The 15125-nt window shown below is 45.0% G+C and overlaps 1 protein-coding gene across 3 annotated transcripts in view; it reads right to left on the reverse strand.

Annotated features, from left to right (window-relative positions):
* The window catches only part of PRICKLE3 (prickle planar cell polarity protein 3), a 28495-nt gene extending 15281 nt beyond the window's left edge, over positions 1-13214 (reverse strand). The window contains exons 1-4 of one of the 3 annotated variants that reach the window (XM_083356729.1): positions 13057-13214; positions 6940-7025; positions 5011-5194; positions 1782-1895 (exon numbers count right to left, since the gene is read on the reverse strand). In XM_083356729.1, the coding sequence (XP_083212855.1) occupies positions 1782-1895; positions 5011-5194; positions 6940-7025; positions 13057-13098 (426 nt within the window). In that variant the 5' untranslated portion in view covers positions 13099-13214. Of the gene's footprint in view, positions 1-1781; positions 1896-5010; positions 5195-6939; positions 7425-13056 lie in introns of those variants that run through there. The other 2 variants (XM_083356730.1, XM_083356728.1) reach the window with 2 other exon arrangements.
* Positions 13215-15125: the final 1911 nt, after the last annotated feature.

Below are 15125 nucleotides of genomic sequence, written 5' to 3' on the forward strand. Positions count from 1 at the left end.
TAATGCAGATTGCAAATGCTGGCTACAGTGTTCTCAGCAACCCACTCCTGGGTTGGGTTGGGAAGGCTACTATAATAAAATTTCTATACTGTCAACAAAATTGCCATACTGATTCAGAAGGAAAAATTGCAGCCTTAGAAATAACAAAGCTATCCTAAATGAGGAACGCTGAATACTTCTGAAAACATTTTCAATCACCTTGCAAACAAATATATGAAGGAAGAGTGAATGAGTTGAAGGAAGACCGAGAAAATCATGGTTAGATGAAGTCGATAAGATCCTCAAGAGGTGAGAAATGAGAAATTTAGAGGAAGAAAGAAAGCAAGATATGAAATAGTACCTTGGGCATCGTGAAAGGAAGGACAGAAAGGTATGGAGATATATACTTAATTATATTAGCAGTATAAACTAAATTTAGCTATTGCTTTGTTTACTGTCTTATTCCCATTTGGTACTTTGCATAATCATTTGGTCAACCTGAAAGAGACAGAATGATGGATACGTAGGTTTGTGCATAGTAAAGGTAAAGGTTCCCCCGCACATGCGTGCTAGTCGTTTCTGACTCTAGGAGCTCATCTCCGTTTCAAAGCCGAAGAGCCAGCGCTTGTCCGAGGACGTCTCCGTGGTCATGTGGCCGGCATGACTGGACGCCAAAGGCTCACGGAACGCTGTTACCTTCCCACCGTAGCGGTCCCTATTTTTCTACTTGCATTTTTATGTGCTTTCGAACTGCTAGGTTGGCAGAAGCTGGGACGAGTAACAGGCGCTCACTCTGTTACGCAGCACTCGGGATTCGACCCGCCAAACTGCCGACCTTCTGATCGACAAGCTCAGCGTCCTAAACCACTGAGCCACCACGTCCCTTTAGGTTTGTGCATACCTCTCTCCAAAACACAATTGAAAAATAATTCTACGCTGCTTATCTACTTTAAAAAAAACAACACTTCAGTGCAGCAATAAAGCAGTAGGAAAAATGGGTATCAAATGCTCTCAGGCTATGTTTCTAAAAGCAGTTTAAAAACAGTAAAAGAAGGAAGAAGCCAAAGAATTGAGGAAAGCGTCTGAAGCTTTTTCCCTACTAACAGGAAAATCTATTGATTGGAGACCACCATTAACATGGCCCCCTTTTCACATATCTATACAGTATTACAGGGCCATTTGTAGTCTAAGCAGAGACAGCGATTGAGCAAAGTCACCCATGGGTTTCATGAACAGAGATGAACTTCCAATTCCTAGTCCAACGTCTCAAGCAGGGCTCTATGACAATTCGCCACGGCCAACTCACCACAACTTGCTACAGGACAATTCACCGTGGGACAAGAATTACACTGATATCAAAGAAATGGTGGAATAGAATCATTAAAGGAAGGATGCCAAAGTAGCAACAAAATGAAATGTGAATGGCAAAAATTAAAATATTTTTATTTTATTTTAAATAATTAAATTGAATCGTTCGATTGTCCCGTGGCCAGTTGTCTCATTCCACTTAAACCAGCACACTAGCAACAGAGGACAGTATTCCTGCATCTGTCAGTTTTTGCAAGAAAAGATCATTCCTGTTGAAGTTCTTGCTTCCACACAATCCATGGAAGACTCCTGAACTTTTGCATCGCAGAGGTCTATCAGAGGTGCCTTCTCTCGGGCAGCTTTAATCAGTTTGCATCCGGCCACACATATCAAGCCCAGAACTCTTAAGAAAACAACTTTTTGTAGGAAATCATCTCTTAGCTGCATCACCCCACCCCACCTTTCCTTCCTATTCAATAATAACCCCTCCTCACCTCACTGTCATGAGGTGGAAGCTGGTGCAACAGCTGACGAATGCGGTACCGTTCTCCAGGGCTGTTGACGTAGGGAACTTTGTCTTCTGGGAGGCAGCTGAAGAACTGATAGACCTGAGGGTAAAAAACACCATTTATAAATTTTGAAGGAGGAAACTAAAGAAGTGAGCCAAGGACAAAGCGCACAGTGGTTGCACCCAGTGCTCAGTCGGTCAAGCAAAAAGCTTCTCCATCTTCTCTACAGATCTCCCAGGAAGCCCAGACAAAACTAAATCCCTCAAACAAGTTACTGTAGGTCATCCCAGTTAGGTGTCAAAATGCTGACCGGTCATGCCCTGGGCATATGCAGTAATCCTCTAGAACAGGGGTGTCAAACTCAATTTCATTGAGGGCCGCATCAGCATTGCGGTTGCCCTCAGGGGGCCGGGTGGGTGTGGCCTGGGTGGGCATGGCCTACTGGGTGGGTGTGGCTAGTGTGTGTATGGCTTACTGGGTGGACGTGGCCAGCTCTACATCGTTCGCATCAAGGGTGCCTATGGGGGCCTGGGCAGGAGTGGGACAGATCTGAGGGTCTCTGGGCCAGGGCCAAGGCAGCGGGGGACGTTCCCTCACTGTTTCCAGGGTGGCTTCGTGGGCCGCATGAAACCACTTAGCAGGCCGGATCCGGCCCCCGGGCCTTGTGTTTGACATGTCTGCTCTAGAAGCAAAAGCGTCCCCCGCAAATACGTTATTATAAACATCAGATGTCTTTTTCAAGATAGGGGCTCCACAGCTATCCAAATTGTTCTTTCCGTAAGAATGGGATGCAAGATCAGGGCCATTAGCTCAGGGGCAGGTGGCATGTTTGGTTTGTACAACGTTCCAAGTTCAAATTCCCAGGTTTACCAGATATCAGAGGCTCAAGTAGCAGCGCGGAGGCAAAACATGAACTAACCCTCACCGCAAACACCCTCAGATGATGGGCAACCTGTGATTCAGTGGGGCCTGATCCCTCCCCCTTTCTTTTACAGTTCCTGCAACTTTTCCAGCTATGACTGCCCAAAATCAGCACTTTTCCTGGGTGTTCTGAGATATATTTGGCCTTAAAACAGGCTTAGGTTAACACAAGTGTTCTCAGCTCAACCCACAGTGCAGCCCTTGTGCCCTCTGAAGCAGGAAACTGAGTCCCCCCACCAATCAAAAGATTTCATCCCTGAGGAACAGCAAGCAATAAAATCAAGCTTCCTTCCTATTATATCATTCAAAGATAAAGGTGTCCCAATCTGACTATTGAATTTAGCACAGAATCTCCTCTATCCATAATAATAAACCAGAGACACAAACACACACATAGAACACAAAATTTCCATTTTGCGATTTAAACCCGGCACGATGGGTGGAAGGCAGGAGATTTCTGTTTTAATAAGTACTATCCAAACGAACCCTCAAGACAACAGCGAAATCCATTCAGCTGCACTCAGTTAAAATAGTCTTCCACAACATCGCTACTATAAATTCAACAAACAAATAAATAAATATTATTCCCAGATTCAACTCTCAGCTCAGTGGATTCTTTCAAAAAAAAAAAACACTTTCTTGCGATCTAATAAACTGGCCCTACAGAATTCTCTGGATAATCTTCAGTCTAAAAAGGGTAAATACTTTCTATAATGAAAAATCCGATAAGAAACAGCAGAAAGTACTATAAATGATTCTCTTTAATCAGTTTAAAACAAGAGTACACTAATCAGATTACAAGCAGTCTGGCTTTACTGGAATGATTAGGTGACATAATACACACATGTACACCCAAAAAGGTAGTTACTGCTTTATAATTAAATTAATTCTATCCTATTTAAACTTCCTGCCTTCTTCTTTGGAAAATCACCCTATTTTATCAAGGTTAGCATCAGTACAGCCACATAACTTATCTTAAAAAAAAAAAAACATGAGTACTCCTGCATGAAGATTTCAGTGAGACTCCAAACCTTGCTACCCAGAAATTAGATCAGTTAATCCAACAACTCTTGCTGAACTCTTACTGAACTCTTTCCTTCCCACTTTTAGAAGGATGGAATAACAGGATTGGAAGGGACCTTGGAGGTCTTCTAGTCCAACCCCCTGCTCAAGCAAGAGATCGTATACCGTTCCAGACAAGTGGCTGTCCAGTCACTTCTTGAAGCCTCCAGTTTTATACTAAGAAAAGTTAATAACACAACGGTATGAGGGCAGTTTGTGACACAGCCATTTAAAAGTTATTATTATCATCAGCAAATAATTGAAATGGTGTCTTTTGGAGAGGCCTTACTACTGAATCCTTCACGCCTAAGGGTGTATAGCAAGTAAGGCTCAGAAGGATTCAGTAGTAAGGCCTCCCCAAAACACACCATTTCTGTCTCCTCATTTTTGCCCCTTGCACAAATCTCCAATTATTTGCTGTCTTTCTTCCTCCACTTCTTTCAAAGAAAGCAAAGCAAAGCAAAAGAGGTTCAAGTAGTTCAAGCAAAACTAACAAGCCAGGAAATGTGTAAAAATGCTCAGAACGCTCCCCAAAACACCAGCTCCCAGAAATCCTTGGAAAAAGCCAGGAGAACTGAACTGGAACTAAACTCAGGGGCTAACCAAATGACACGGGGGGGGGAGGGGAGCTAAAAACAGATTGCACCAAAAATGTATGTAACTGTTGTGATTCAGGGTCAGCCTGTGGGTTCGGCAGTTGGGTTGGATGACTCAGAGGAGGGGGGTGTTGAAGACCTTGCTGAGGGGGTTGAAGATCTTGCTGATGAGAGCCCTCAGCCAGGCCCCTCCCACTTGGTCACCACAGAGACCCAGCTGTGTGAGCCTGACAGCGTGGATGAAGATGACCCACAGCTGGCCCTGTTCAAGGATGCCCGACGCAGGAGGCAGTCAATTAGGAGTAAACAGAGGAAGGCAATGGGGCTTCTTGGAAGGAGGCAGAGAGAAGCCACGCCCTGAACTCTATATAAGGGGAATGTGTGGGGAGGGCTGGTTTGCTGAAGGCAACCGCTTGGATAGTTCGTGTTTCTTAAAGCTCCTGTTTCTTGGTTCGTGTCTTGTTTGTTTTTGTAGCTATAAATTTGGCAGGCGTAATTCCAGCCTCTTGCCGTTTGTAAAGGGGTTGTCCCTGCCTTTTCTGCAGGGCTGGTAGCAGGCTGGTACAGAACAGTAACCTTCTCCTGCCTTGCTGCAGGTTAGGTAGATTCTCAGAAGATGGAACCATCAGCATCACCTGTTCAGGCTTGAGTCCTGGAGGAACCCAAGCATATTCCTCCGAAGCACAGCCAGAATCATCATCCGAGATGGAGTGACGCTGGAAGTCAGAAATCAGGCGGCACATCATCCTTTCCAAGTCGACAGGGACCATGCGTACCGCATGCTCTTCCCGGGGACACTTGCAGTGTTGGCAGATCTTCCTACACAGGAAGGAAAATGCTTATAGTGACCTGAGCCTTGGAAGATCCAAGAGAAGCTGCAAGAAACAAAAGACCTCACAGAATTCTGTTACCTGCCAAAGTTTTTTTAAAAAAAAACCTCATTAATAAGCATAGTTCCTCAAAACTTTACCTATATACCCTCAGACTGGACCCCGACCAATTATTAAATTGGTCCCATCAACCTCTACTTAGATACATTCATTCTTAATTACAGACCCAGAAATGATTAACTTAATAACTAGCTGGCAAACCACAAGGTCACATTCAACCAGTTATAAGGTGGAAAACAAGATAGTGTGAGTAATCTAAAAATGAAACGAACCCAAAATATACTAAGGTAGATAGCTGATTTTTTTAAAAAAAAAACACACTAAGCTTTTCTAAACCAATACCAAGTCCTTATGTTTTATTATTATTGCTACTGCTATCCCATCTCTTAAACTGAATTCTGAAAGTAGCTTATATACAATACACATTTCTACAACTGAACAGCAGTGTAATCTATAAAACTTAATGGTTTTTTGTATAGATTATGTTTATTTGCACTCTGACTACAAATAAGGATCCCTCCAGTTCCCCAAACTTTCTAACAATAGGCAGACTGCAACAGCCTGTGCTCAATCTTCACAATGAGGTTATCACCAGTTGGTATATAATACAGTTGGTGATTGGTGAAGCAATTCTCAAGCTTCACTTCCCACAGCCTGGGTGACAGAAGCAGGGGGGTGGGGGGAGGCAACCAGTGGTGAAACAAGATAATTCATAGGAGTATAGAAATGCAGAGGAACAACTCATGCTGCAACATGGAGACTTGAAGAAGGGGATGTACAGTGAATAATGGAGGGAGACAGAATAAAAATGTTCCTCAACTGCACAGTTGTTCTGCTCTCGTGCAGATTTTTATTCAGAAAAGAAACTCTGCAGTGTTTCCAAAAAAAAGAATAATTGAATCCAGAAAAGTTATGATTGGAAGAGAAAGATGAGATGAATGTGAAAAGGGCAATGAGAAACAAATGAAAGCTATATATGAATGCTAAAAAAAAGCATGCCACTATAACAACTGGAGAACAAAAGATGCAGGGCTGAGACAATGTTTTAATTCATTTATCCAAAATTCTATTTTGATAGCATCACAACACATCTGCAGGATCTTATGGTTTTTATCAGTCTAATCCCTCTTCCCCGGACTCAAATACAAAACACTTAAAAACAAATAAAACAATAAGAAGACTGCAAATAATATAAGCACAAAAGGCAGATGTCAGAATGAATTAAAGGGGGGAGGCATATCAAGCAGCCCTAAGCATATTTATTCAGAAGTCCCTTCTGACTGCATGTGCAGCAATATGTGGTATTCCTTAACAATCTTCCCAAGCCTGCTCTCCTCCAGATAAACTAGGTTAGCAAATATATGGGATGATGGAGGCTACAGTCTAACCTTTTAAGTAAGGGTTTCAATTACAGAAAGGTGTAATGTGTGTTGTGCAAGTTAAAAATGGGCTTCAAGATGAGAGAAAAGGGGTTTTTACAAGCAGCTAAAATCAGACCTCTTCAACTGAGTGCCTTCCAATGTGTTAGGACTACATATTCCACGACTGACCATGTCAGCCGAGAATACTGAAACCTGATGCCAGATTTAGGAAGGCAAACAACACATGGAAAAGCCATTTGGAGCATGGAGGGGGGACTTGGTGGAACAAAGGAAGGACAATACATTCTCCTACCTCCATCCATGCACTAGGAAGCCTGGGCACTGCTCCCCACACGCCTGACACGGTTGGCCCCGGTCAGGGTCCTCCAACTCAGGCAGCTGATATGAGACAGAGAGGCAAGAAATCAACCACCGAAACTGCAACAGCATCCATGTCACAATTCCCAACGTTCCCAGTATGGCTCCACCCTACAGTTCCTATTTAACTGCAACGTTCCACCTGCCAGCATGATCAGTATACATTCACCAGCAGGAATCCTCCACAAGACCAGTTTGACCGAGGCCCACTTTTCAGTATCTACCCAACCAGGGGCCATCTATTGATGCTCCCCGACCCCAACCATCCCAGTTGTCTCTATCCACAGATGGGGGATGCATCCATGGGATCGACCTAAAAGTCCCACCAGGTTCCCAAAAAACATTGTTCACCAATTCCCACTTAAAATGAATTGTCTATATTTTTAGGTAGGCTTTTACTACAGAACATGCACAGGTAGTCCCCAATTTACAACCATTCAGTGGCTGAAGTTACAGCGGCACTGACTTATGACCATTTTTCACAGCTGCAGCCATTTGTAGCATCACCCCCCCCATGGTCACATGATCAAAATTCGGACACTTGACAACTGACATATATTTATGGTGGCTGGTGTCCCAAGGTCATGTGATATCTTTTGCAACCTTCTGCCAAGCAAAGTCAATGGGGAAGCCAGATTCACTTAAACAACCACGGTTAGTAACTTAACTTGCAGTGATTCACTTAACAACTGCGGCAAGAAAGGTTGTAAAATGGGGCAACATTCACTTAACTACTGTCTGGCTTAGCAATGGAAATTTGGGGGTCAATTGTGGTCGTTAAGTCCAGGACCACCTACACCAGGGGTAGGCAACCTCGGCTCTTTTATGACTCATGGACTTCAACTCCCAGAATTCCTGAGTCAGCATAGCTGACTCAGGAATTCTGGGAGTTGAAGTCCATGAGTCATAAAAGAGCCGAGGTTGCCTACCCCTGACCTATACTATACCTGGAGATAGAACTGGATTTGGGTCTAGAAATGGAGAATCCTATTTCCAAAACTCACTTTACAGAAAAGGAACAGGGAAGGCCTGAAGCCAGCTTTCAAAACCTCTGGCCAGGCTCTGTTTGAAGCAGGGAGGATTTTTTTTTAATAAGGGCTCTTGAGGCCTTGGCCCAGTCCCGCTGGAAGCCAGCAAAAGCAATCCATTTCAAACAAAAAAAAAGCCTTGCCAAGAAAACTGCAAGAACCTGTTTAGACATTCACCAGGAATCAAGACTGGTTCAAAAGCAGGCCCCCCCCCCACTCCTCTCCTCTTGCCTTGTCACTACCAACCAGGGCTGTTGAGAAAATGGTGTTTGTGTGTTTGTGTGTGTGTGTCCATGTCTATTCCAGTGTTTTTCAACCACTGTTCCGCGGCACAACTAGTGTGCCGCGAGATGTTGCCTGGTGTGCCGTGGGAAAAATTGAAAAGTAATTATAAAATACTTTCTTTGTGTTTATTTGATTCCTATTCAAGAGAATTACTTTATATATAGTCAATATAGGCACAGAGTTAAATTTTTTAACATTTTCTAATGGTGGAGTGCCTCGTGATTTTTTTCATGAAACAAGTGTGCCTTTGCCCAAAAAAAGGTTGAAAAACACTGGTCTATTCCTCCATGCCAGCTGTGGGCAGCCAGTGACATTGCTCACCGAGGAGCTTTGAGGGTAAAACTCTGTTCCTGCACAGGCCTAGAAAAGGGCACCCTAAGGAAGCCGTAATAAGGAACTAGCAGGGAATTGTGGGGAAAACGCAGCCCGCAGGCCGCGACCTGCTCTGTGTATTCAGCGAGGCAGGAAAAGGCCAGACGTTGGCTTTCTGCCACTACAGGTGACTGAGAAAAGTCGACAGCAAAAGGCGCCTTGGGAAAGTTTTGGCGCGGGGCCGGGAGGACAGGAGCCCGGAGCGGGTGCGCGAGGGAGGAGGAGAGAGAGCTTCATCAGCTGCGAAACTGCATAGAGCAGAATGGGAGTTTTTTTTTTTTCCCCCGGACGATCTTTTGGGTACTTTCCGTCCATCTTGGCTCCTTTATTCGTGTACGGATTTCATCACGCCAACGCGCGATGAATGAAGGGGGAAGAGACTCGGAAGGGAGAGGGAGAAGGTGCCGGGAGCCGCTCCCACTTCCCTCCCCCCCCCAGGCAAACTTCAATGAAGCCTCGCCTGAACTGGGCAGGGAAAAAGGGGTTTCGAGTAGTTTATTCCCTACTTGCACCCTTAGGCCAAGAGAATGGCAGAAATGGTGAAATTAAGAAGAAAGGGGGCGGGGGAGGTGATTCCTGATCCATCCACCATCCATTTCCCCTTGAAGCCTCAAATTATTAGTTTAACTCACTACTGGCGCTTCACTTTATGCTTTTCTTACCTATCTGTAGAATGGCGGTGTATATCTTACCAGTTTTAATAATAATTGAAAAGAGACCTGTAAACTGGGATCTCTACTTGGCTAACATTCACCCTCCCGGTTGCCCAAATTGAAGGAAAGAAAGCGATAAACATTTAAACATACATATTTTTTTTAAAAAAATATTCTGACAGTAAGCTGCCATTAGGATTTGTGGGGGGGGGGGAAACTATATTTTCCTGTTCTGAACAGAGGAATGTACCCCTCAGAATGATCAAGTATTCTGCCCATGTCTCAAAGCCCCTTATATAGTTGTTGTTAATTTCATCAGAGGACAAAGGGAAACAACTCTCAACTTTTGTTCTTAGATTCTTAAAAATAAATGTCTTCAATGCTCACATATTTGCACTTTCTATAAAGAAAAGCAAACTCCAACAGCAGCCACAATTTTTCAACAGAATGGGCAACTATTGTGTTAGAGTCCTTGCAATCCCTAAGCAACATAATTCCTTTCCCCTCACATCTGTTAACTGATATCTACCCAGCGGCTTGCAGCTTAGAAGGGATTTCAAGGGGGAAGGATATAGTTCATCAGATGAAGCTTTGATAAATCTGCCAGGGCAGACATAATATGAAACCTTTACCTCCCCCCTCTGCCTTCCAGACTGGGGATCCTGCATTATGTGATTCCTTTTTATTCTATCACATAACTCTGTTTCTATAATCTCCATAATAGCCCAACACAACCCAAAAACTGTGTTCGGAGAAAAGGCAAAATACCCACTAAGAATTTGGATATATAGAAATCTCAATTACAGCTTTTCAGAAAATTGGCTCGGAGCTCTACAAAAGCATTGCTCACTCACTGCCTTTCTTTCTTACCTACACCATTTGTATTTCCCCATCCCTACTATTACACCCTAAAATTTGGTCTTACCCACTTCCAAGGCATTGCTCCAAAACTCAGACTGAAACTTCAGTAAAGGAGAGAAAAAATAAATAATGCAAGAGAGAGGAATGACAGAGAGAAAATGCTGTCTACATATGCATAACTTCACAGATGCTCACCATTTTTGTTCAGCTGCCCCCAGCACCTACTGTGTCCCCAGTCCTCAAGACAAAACAAGAAGTATGGACTTAACTTGGATTGTCCTAGACGAGGGAACTCAGGGCAGAGAGAGAATTAACCATTTTATCTCCATTCACCACCAGAAAGAAGCAAAAGTGGCAAAGTCCAGAAATTTCTGTCTAGACCCCCCTCATATCAGCCCACACATCAAATGACTCTTGACTCACTCTCAGGTCAAGTGCCTACAATAAGCTCAAACAAGAGTCTCCAATTATAGGATTTTCTCCACTGGAGCATCTAACCATTCAGCAGAGCGAGACAACCACCCAAGCAAAGCATGCAAAGGATAAGGAATGAAAGCAAGATGCTGAAAGACAGTTGTGAGCCACCAGAACTTGCATCACACACCAGAAGTTAGCCTATAAAGGCCATTGCCCTTCACCATCTGGCACAAACTCCTGAATCTTAGCTTGAAAGCTCTCTCCAGCAAAGATCTTCATGCTGTCAACTAACCACTCTAAGCTATTAAAAAGTTACCTGCTTTCTTATTCATCTTGGACCATGCTCATTTGCTTCCCCTTATGCCTGAAAGTGCCTCTGTGAACACCTGTTACTGCCTCTCCTTCTTTCAAACCCCACCTCTTTCACGAAGCCTTTGGCTTAACTCCTAGGTCCTCATTGAGCGGAAGCTAAAATATCTCTCATAACAATTTAGACATGTTATTACACTGTTAAGTTGCCTCTCCCTATCCTTTTATTGTGCCTCCTACAAATACCAAAATTAATGGTATTTGCTCCTCCAGCCAGGACCCAGATGCAGCATTTTTGTTGCTTGTGATTCATGTATTAAATTCCTATCCCACATTTCCTTCAGAGCCAAGGTGGTGCACATCATGCTCCCTCCTCCCATTTTTCCTCCCAGTTCTGTGAGCAAGTTGGACAGAGACAGAATGACTATCTCAAATCACCAAGGAACTTCTATAGCTGAGAGTGGGCTTAAACTTTGGGCTCCTCGGTGCCTGTCCAAGAAGGCATTTTATGAAAACCTTCCACCTTCAAGATAAAAAATCTCACTGAAAGACTCCATATGCTCTTATTAATGAACTTAGCATATGGATATTACCGGTATGGGCAACTGCACACTTTTGGGTATTGCCCACAGGTGTAAAGATTAGAGATATGCAGGGACCGTTTACAGAGAAAGAATGCATAACCATCTTCCTGTGAACAAACTTCATGCTTGTATCATCCACCTTTTCCTTAAGAATTTCTACAGTCTGCAGATTTGTTTTTAATTTATTAAGTCAGTCCAATTCAGGATCTCAAAGCAGGAGATAAGGAATGCTACGGCCCTCCACATGTTGATGAATTGTGGCCTTCCTCCCCCACTCATCCTCCCCATCCCTTTCAACCCCCTGAAACAAAGCATGTTTAATTAATATGGTTAGGTTTAAGAGCAGAAGAAAGATTTTACAAATAGCCTGTGGACTGTGCTTTCCATGATAGGTTCTATGTTGATTCAGGTGTATGTTGACAAAACTCCTGAGAATAGATGATTACGCTTTTTGCAAAAAAACCCCACCACCACCTATAACCCAACAGGCATCCCCAACCATCTATTTCACACGGCCTAGCTGGGATTTACAAAACATCCTGCTAAGACAATGGGCCTCCAAAGCACAGCCAGAGATAATGGCAACTGCCTTTGGAAAAACTAGCATTTTATTCCCTTTTGGTGGCCCTCCTGCGATGATACAGCGTCTGTTTTGCTGTATTGTCCGTGCTTTGAGGCAATTGGCATCACCCATTTTAGAGGGACACCTTTCTAGGCTCCAGACTCAGCAGTGCCTTCTCTTGTTAGGATGTGGTGGGTGGTTGAAAATTCTCTTGCTCCTCTATCCAAGGGCCTGGGGCACAGGTCTGCAACCCGCGGCTCCGGAGCCACATGCGGCTCCCAGTCCTCTGCTATGTGCAGTCCAAAAAAAAAGTGGGACTAAAAAAGTTCAACCAATCAATTCAAATATGCGGCTCCCAGTTTTTCCTTTTGTGAGGGAACCGGTTCCGAGTGGCTCTTTCACTGTTTCAGGTTGCTGACCCCTGGGGCATCTCTGGGGAAATAACAGAAGCCGGAGAGAGCCAAGATTGCTCCCAGTCCTAGCATTCTTCGTGGCAGCATCCCTAAGAGCTGCTTCCACGGTGTTGGGCTCCTGCCCTCTTTTGGCCCTGTAAATCCAGCGAAACCCCGAGCACTTTCATTCATCCTCCGGGGAGCGTTGGGGGGAAGGAGAGAAATTCCCTTTTATCCGGAGGATTCCCTGGAAAGCTTGGTGTGAGAAAGTCCGTCCGGCAGCTGTACAACACAGACCTGAGCTCCCCCCCCCACCCCGCCGCCCCATGGCGTCTCCTTTGGGGAAAGGGAATTAAGTTAATTACACCCTGCCGGGACCAGCCCCGCCGCCTCTTCTCCCCGCCTCCCCCCATTACAGCGCCTCGTGCCGTTTCTGATCTCTTCCTCCGACCGACCTCCCTCTCTCCCTCTCTCCCTCCCTCCCTCGAACTCCGAATGGGCCGCGGCTGCCTCCACGGAGGCTGGCTGGCGCTTGCTTCGGTCCGATTCCCATCCCCGATCCCTTCTCTCCCCTTGACAGGGGACTCACGGCTCGGGTGGATCGTCGGCGCCGCGATCCGCGCTGGAACATGGCCCCGATCCCGCCGCCTTCAGCGCCCGGGCGCAAGGGGGGGGGGAGGGGAAACCTGGAGATAGGTGAGCCGCCCGGGCGCTGCTACGGCTGTGGCTGCCTTTCCCTTCCCCAAGGGAGGGAGGAGTCGCCGTCTCCGGATCTCTCCCCGCCTCCAGCCACCCAAAGCCCGCCCCTTAAGTCTTCTCTTACGCCAGCTTCCTTTCCCTCCTCCTCCTCCTCCTCCTCCTAGGATCGTTCCCTCCCTGCGCGCTTTCGGCGCTTGGGTTCCTGCCGCCTTCTCCCGCTACGTCTGTCCGATAACTGTAATTAATGGTCGAGGCGCGCAGAGGCGGCTCACCTGCATTGCCTGATTGTATGGGTGTACGCGCCACTAATGGTGGTTAGAAAGGATCAGGTCCTCAGGATGCGGGAACGCGGATCTCCGGCTGACTGCACAAGCTTCCCTTGCCCGGCGCCCCGAAGCGCGTCTTTGTCAAGCGAACGAGCTGGCTGCTTCCCTTCCCCGTTCAGCCTTTAAACTCTTCCCTGTCTTTTCTCCGCGCCTGTTGTCACTTCTTATTAACTTAGCCAACTCCGCTTTTCCCTTCCTCTGGCATCCCTGCAACTGGTTGATGTTGTTTTTTTTCCCTATCATGCTCCAGGTCCTTGGAGGCAATTTCCCCCTTTCTCCAGTTGTTGTCATTTCCCCTCTTGCTTCTCTGTTCCACAGTTCTTCTCTTTAGGATAGACCAGGGGTAGGCAACCTCGGCTCTTTTATGACTCATGGACTTCAACTCCCAGAATTCCTGAGCCAGCTTGGCTCATGGACTTCAACTCCCAGAATTCCTGAGCCAGCTTGGCTGGCTCAGGAATTCTGGGAGTTGAAGTCCATGAGTCATAAAAGAGCCGAGGTTGCCTACCGCTGGGATAGACCAAAAACAAAAACAAAAAAACCCAACATCCCCTATTGGTCCTAGCTACAGGAGACACCAAACTTTGTCTACACAGTAGCCAAAAAAAGGTTTATTCATTCCCTCTACTTGCCCAGTTCAGCCCTGATACAATTTGACTGCTATAAGCTTTTGCAAACTAGAGGATAATAAAGTCAGCCCAAGAGGCTTAACTTTACAGTAACTGAGTTATTGCTCTTCACTGTACCAGGAAGATAATTTTCCAATCTCATTGTTGTTTACTTAGTTGTCTACTAAGGAGTGAGAAACATCTCCAGGCAACTGTAATCACACCAAGAGACACATAAAAACGTCCTGTAAAGTCTGCCCTTCCTTATCAAAGATAGCATCAGCTGGAAGCTTATCAATTGTCTCCTGAAGAGAAAAATTAAGTATATGCTTTTCTACCCCATATTCTTAAGAGAATTAAAACAGGAAGCAGACCTAGATTTGCTAAGCGATGCTGTATAATTATCACTAAAAAAAACCCTCCTGGAATCTAATGTTCCATTGCAATTTAGCGACTTGCTGAAATGCCCACCTATTTCTGCAAGATAGATGGATAGGTAATAATCTGATACTGTTCTGAATCTCAAAAAATGTTCTTACTAGTCACGGATTTGGACAGGCAGACTTGAGTCCAAATCCTAGCAGGTGTTTCTCAGAGGTTGATGTGCCTCAAAGGGTTGTTGCAAGGTTACCATTTACGCCATCTGAACTCCTTGGAGGAGGATCAAGGTAATAATACTATAATAAAGGAGAAGCTGTGCCACAGCCCAATACAGAATTGAAAACAGACTTTAAAAACCACTTAAACCCTGTCAATTGGAGTAACTCCCAAATAAAGCCATAAGCATTTGCAGCTTAATTTCATATCCCAGTGGCCTGAAAGCAGAACATAAGATTTGCAGACTGATTTGATTATTAGAGCCATCCAGTTTCAACTGAAGTAGACAATCTTTTGGTGAGCAGGACCCAATGCAAAATCTCTGCTGGGGGTGAGGGTTGCAGTAAAATAATAATGCAACATAGTGAGGTTGTCTCACACACTTAGGGACAGCTGGGATTTGTAGGCTTTTTCTGAGAAGAGGTTCT

This window comes from Vipera ursinii (assembly GCF_947247035.1).
Source record: "Vipera ursinii genome assembly, chromosome: 2".
Classification (NCBI taxonomy): domain Eukaryota; kingdom Metazoa; phylum Chordata; class Lepidosauria; order Squamata; family Viperidae; genus Vipera; species Vipera ursinii.